Source organism: Nestor notabilis, unplaced genomic scaffold (genome assembly GCF_000696875.1).
Source record: "Nestor notabilis isolate BGI_N333 unplaced genomic scaffold, ASM69687v1 scaffold2471, whole genome shotgun sequence".
Classification (NCBI taxonomy): Eukaryota; Metazoa; Chordata; class Aves; order Psittaciformes; family Psittacidae; genus Nestor; species Nestor notabilis.
The window spans coordinates 28,963-34,255 of NW_009915885.1; the positions used below are offsets into that span (position 1 = coordinate 28,963).

Consider the following 5,293-nt stretch of genomic DNA (forward strand, 5'->3'; position numbering starts at 1 on the left):
GCTGGTCTTGCTCTGAGAGGTAGTAGATGTTACAGGGCAGATTTTGCCTGGAGAACAGGGGGCTAAGGATGTCCGATGAACCAGACATCCTCTGTGAACTGACCCAGGGGGGCTAAGTCAGCTGTGCATGGCAGACCTCTACTTTTGAGCCAGTGAATCCCATCCCCAGTGTGTGCCAGTGAACCATCTGGTCCACAACAAGGTCCCCTGCATGGCAGAGGGTGCAATCTATATCTGCCCTTGGCTCAGCACAGGCAGCACCTCGGAGACACCCTAACTATGGTAGTAAAGGGGAAGTGAGATGCTCCTCTCCCTCCTGAGCAGGCCGGCATATACTTCACTGGCACAGGGCTATCAGGAACAAATCTGGTTCTTGAGCAAATAGCTAGTAACAAGATCTGATTTTCGTTCGTTAGTCACACTGTGTATCTTGAAGGAGAGGCTGGTTGCTACTGGTGAGCAACTGGTTGTACCAGGCACGCCAAGGTGATAAAGCCTGAGTTGTGAATAGCTGTCTGCACAGAGGCGTGTACTCCAAGCAGTGCTCTGTTACGGATGTTTGCTAAGGGTTAACTGTCCCTCTGGTGTGCAACCCTTGATTGGATGGGACAGTTGCATAAAGAACCCCAGAATAAGACCACTCTCCATCCTCCAAGAGAGCCCTGAGGCTGTTCCTGCTCAGAAGAAAGCCAGACTACAGCAGCAGCATGTCTCAGCTGGAAACTGCGATGGGAATGATCATTGCTGTCTTTGACAAGTATGCAAAGGCTGATGGCGACAGGCAATCCCTCAGCAAAGCAGAATTAAAGACCCTCCTGGAAAATGAATTCCCAAACTTTCTTGCGGTAAGACAACAGCACGGCATCATTCCTATGTAGCATGCAGACACGGGGTTTAGTGCATTATAGGGGAAATTATAACTGGAAATACACAAATGGTTCTTAGAAAAACTTTAAATAAAAAAGTTTTTGCACATATTGTGTAAAACTGATTCTAATTCTGATTGGTTTTGTCTTCAGAATTCACCTGCTTCTTCGCTTTATCCCTGAACGTATCAGCTCGCATCATGTCACAAGTGCTGTGAAGGTGGTTACGTTGTCAGCAATCTCAGTTGCAGATGGGGAATCTCTCAAAATATTTATACACTTACTTTCTATAGGTGTTTACACTATGTACTCAGTGTGCTCATCAGAGTGATGCATAAACAAGAACAGACAAACTCAGAGCAAACTGGTTTGCATTTGTCTTTAATAGTAAAAGAAAGACCTGAAAAGTGTTTTACAACACAGATGTGTATGTAATAATCAGGTGCATTTAAGTAGGTTTTGTATATTTATGTTTATATGTTATATACATAAGATTTATATGTATTTATGATTTCTCTTAGTAGGTATTCAAAATTCTTAATATATTATAGTAAAAGCTTTATGGCACTACAGGTGGGGTACTTCATACAATTTAGTATCAAGCCGTATGAAATCACCATCTGAAGTCCATGCCTGCTGGATGGACGACTCACAGACAAAACACAGATGCAATATTCAGAATGAGGACCCAGATGTCTCGGGGTGGGGAGAGATGAAAATGGCTTTGAAATAACTCTGTAATACAGCCCAGTGGCTGTGACCCAGCAGTGCCATGGGAGGTGTCCTGTCCTGATCATGGAGCTGTATGTTACCTACAGCACTTCCACATGCAGGAAACCAAAACCAACATAACCACAGTTCTAAGGGGGCATGAAAATCCCCCATGAACTTGACGCTGGGTCTAAATGAAGCTGGGGAGCCACGGCGCTAGACAGCTACCAAATGGGATGATGCTCAGAGGTTCCTCCCGACTACATTTGCTGGCCAGGCACCACCTTTTCCAGTTCCCCACAGCCACTTACTGGCTCTACCTATGTCCTGAAACTGCTGGAAAAACTGGGATTTTCCAGGAAGATAAATATCTGAATGTCCTTTTATGTTCTAGTCCCCATCTCTCTTTCCCGTTTTACCTATTCTAGGAAATAGAAATAAGGCACAAAATAACGTTTTATGCCAGCACTTAAAATAAATTTAAACCAACAAGGTCGTGTCTTGCTGAGTAGTGACTGCAAGAAAGAAACTGAGGATGTGTCTGACTTCAGAAAAAGAAATGTTTTACCTGCATTTTCCTGACATTTGCATCCAATGTTTTGTTATTTGCAGAAATTTCTGGGAAACAGAGTCTTTTAAATAATGTACATTTCTGCTCTTAGACTTCGTTATAGCTGACACAGCCCACAACTATGTGGAAAGGTCTTGGATCAATCAGAGGCGAAAATAAATCCATACCACAGGACTGAAGGATTGGACTCGGTTATAAAGGGTTTCCAAAGAATAACTCCCATCTGTGCATTGCAGCAGTAAATCAGAGGCTAAAATCAGTTCACATATTTCACTAAATAATTTCAAATAGTCAGTTATAAAGTTAAAACTGATCATAATTTGCAAAGTGAAAAGGATTCAAACCTTCCAGACACACTCATCAGTCAAATCCAAGAAACTGGTTCAATTTATAGTGATTTTAGAGGTGCATATATTTAAACTGAAAGGTGAAATCACGGAATGAGAAACTGAATTAATTAGACCATGATTACGAAGTGCTTCAGATGTCAATTAAGGTAGTAACTATTTTCAGTTCCGAAAGTTTGTAAAATTTCATTCTAATACCAGATTTTTTTGTTCAGCTTCAACAAAACCCACCCGGTTGTTTGCTATATTGGGTAGGTCTCTACTGCCATCCCCTGGTTATATTAAAAACTGCATTTTCTAAAGGCACTGCAGGTAATCGGTGCCAGGACTGGAGCCAAAAAGCCTTTATGAAAACTTCTTAAGAAAAAGCCTTCTTTTTAATATGTATTCTGTCAAAATCGAAAGAACACATATATTCTCTTTTTACTGGGATGGTGCCTTGTTTAACATCAGCCTCGGGATGTCCTGGTTCAGTCAGCCCATCACAATTATGTCAAGATTTTGCTGCTGGTTTTGCTGCCATTACTCAATCTCAGCATCTCGCTCGCTTCAGAAGGCGCCGGGCACCAAGGCCAGAGGGAGCACTCGAAGCGCTTTTGAGGCCGTTCGCATCTTCGCTGGGGTATCGAGTGTTTAACGAAGCTTAAATCTGACATTTGCCCCAGGAAAGCATCGTTTTGCAAAGCTGCAAACTGCCCCCGCTCCAGCCGAGCCTCCCCGGGGGAGCGGATGGGGAAGGGGTGGCATTTAGTTCACCTCACGGCTCTGCACTGCACAGCTTTAAGCATGATGGATGCTGTTTGAAACACAGAAAACGTGCCTCCCCGCGCAGGCGCACGGCTGCAGCGCTGAGCTTTAAGAAACCCAGGAAGGAGAACGCGCTTCTGGGGTCTGTGCCTGTGCCATGGGGGCTCTGGGACTCACGCTTGGTCCTGCTGTCACCCAGAGCCCCCAGCCTGAGCACGAGGCCAGCAGTGGCACGCGTTCCCATGGGAAGCATGTGCTTGTCAGGAGATGTGCGGCTCCCAAAGGGATGGGCAGAGATACAGCAGCCCCTCATTCTGTGCTGGGTGCTGAGCGATTGTCTCAGCCGAACATGGTGTGAAGGAACTCACGGCTTTATAGCCAGAGATGTAATGCATAAAATAAGCAAAGAGGAGTGTGGGGGGAAAGGTCTCACTAGCAGAGAATGTGGTAACCTCATGTTCTGGGCAGGCCTATGGCCCTGCTGCATGCAGGAGACATTACACCCCATCACATTCCCATCAACCTCCCAGTCAACTCATCTCTATCCCCATGGAAAGGTACAGCATGTCTGAGCTGGCATCAACCTCACACTCCCCAGGTGCCCCCCCGCCCCGAATCTTGGTGAGGGCCTGGAGCCCCACCATGCCCGTTATTACGGTGTGAATAGCAATGCTGCGGTGTCAGGGTTTGTGCTGCCTCTCACCTCAACCTGCTCTTTTTCTTTTGCAGGCAGGGAAGGACAAGGATGCTATTGACAAAGTCTTCAAGAACCTGGATGAAAATGGTGATTCCCAAGTAGACTTCAAAGAATTTGTCATCTTTGTGGCAGCTCTGACTTGCTGCTGTCACAAATATTTTGAGCAGAAAACTGCCAAATAATTGTCAAACTGCTCAGTTTGACATGGAGCCTCTGCTCCATATGCTAGTGGTATGGATCCCTTCATTTCTTCCATGTACCACCATGCAGTTTACAAGCATGCTGGGCTGCAAAAATAAATCCTACTGCGCTTACTTCCCTGTCTTGAATGTTAATTTCTGCTCCTTTGTGGAAGAGCCTGTGTTTAACGGCTCCCACTAACTCGTATCGAGTAGTTTCTCTCTTTCTCTGCTTTTTAAAACTCTATTCTTAGCCAAAAGGCTCAATATTCATCCCAGTGAAAAGGCTGCACAAGGGTAAATGCTGCTGGAGCCATGAACCAGCTGGAGGCTGCTTTTATACAGCAGCACTTCTGGGGTGCAGCCTGCGGAGCCTCAGCTGACAGAGGCTGCAGCCTAAGTCCAGCGTGTGCCGCCACGGCTGTATGGGACCCATCTCACTGGGGCTGCCCCTGAGCCTGCCTGGTGCCCTCAGCTGTGTGGTTCTTGCTGCCATGTGGGCTCCTTCATGCTTAAAAACAAAACAAACCCAAACACTTTGTTTTTTCAGCATGGAGGGCTCTGTGCAGTTTAAGTGCTGGTGAAACATCTCACCCAGCTCGTACAAAGCCTATAACACAACAAGGCTTTTGTACCAATATAATGATAATATCTACCATAGAGCTGTACACTATAACCATGTTATTTTTAATAAATACCCTCCCAAATAGCATGCCATAATATTTTTGCCTGAAGCAAGACTAATGACAGCAATTACTGCTTCTTTACCTGAAAAACGCCTGTGTGGAGAAGTGGAAGAGTTTGTTTCCAGTGGAGCAGGCAACATACATCAGCTGTGACTGCAGCTGCAGCAAGACTGAAGCAATCTGTATTTTGGAGCACTTTGCAGGTGAGAATCCCAGTGCAAACTGCAAAAACATCAGGGTTAGTTCCTTTACCTTCAGAACAGTTTGGGGCTACTCCTTTTATGCCAAGAGCCAAGCCACTGCCTGTCCTACCGCCTGTGCAAACGTGCTGTGCAGGCAGAGGTGCCACAGCTCCCTGTGCAGCCACACACTGGTTTTGCACAGGGCTTTGGCTAGAGCCCCCAGGAGACCCCAGAGCGCAGCAAAGGTGGGAACAGGAGCTCTGCAGGTGCAGAGCACTGCTTTCACTGCGAACACATTCTCCTCTTC

General features: G+C 46.0%; 1 protein-coding gene across 1 annotated transcript; it reads left to right on the top strand.

The window, feature by feature from the left end:
• The first annotated feature begins 707 nt into the window (after positions 1-707).
• LOC104413364 (protein S100-P-like) lies at positions 708-4,121 on the top strand. Its single transcript, XM_010024334.1, has 2 exons — positions 708-845; positions 3,972-4,121. The coding sequence occupies exons 1-2, from the start codon at positions 708-710 to the stop codon at positions 4,119-4,121; spliced, it is 288 nt and encodes a 95-aa protein (XP_010022636.1).
• The last annotated feature ends 1,172 nt before the right edge of the window (positions 4,122-5,293 follow it).

Bases quoted from the DNA above. Each gene is read 5' to 3' on its own strand.
- LOC104413364 (XM_010024334.1), top strand. From the start codon at position 708: ATGTCTCAGCTGGAAACTGCGATGGGAATGATCATTGCTGTCTTTGAC. The intron at 846-3,971 runs GTAAGACAACAG...TTTCTTTTGCAG, and splicing joins AATTCCCAAACTTTCTTGCG to GCAGGGAAGGACAAGGATGC.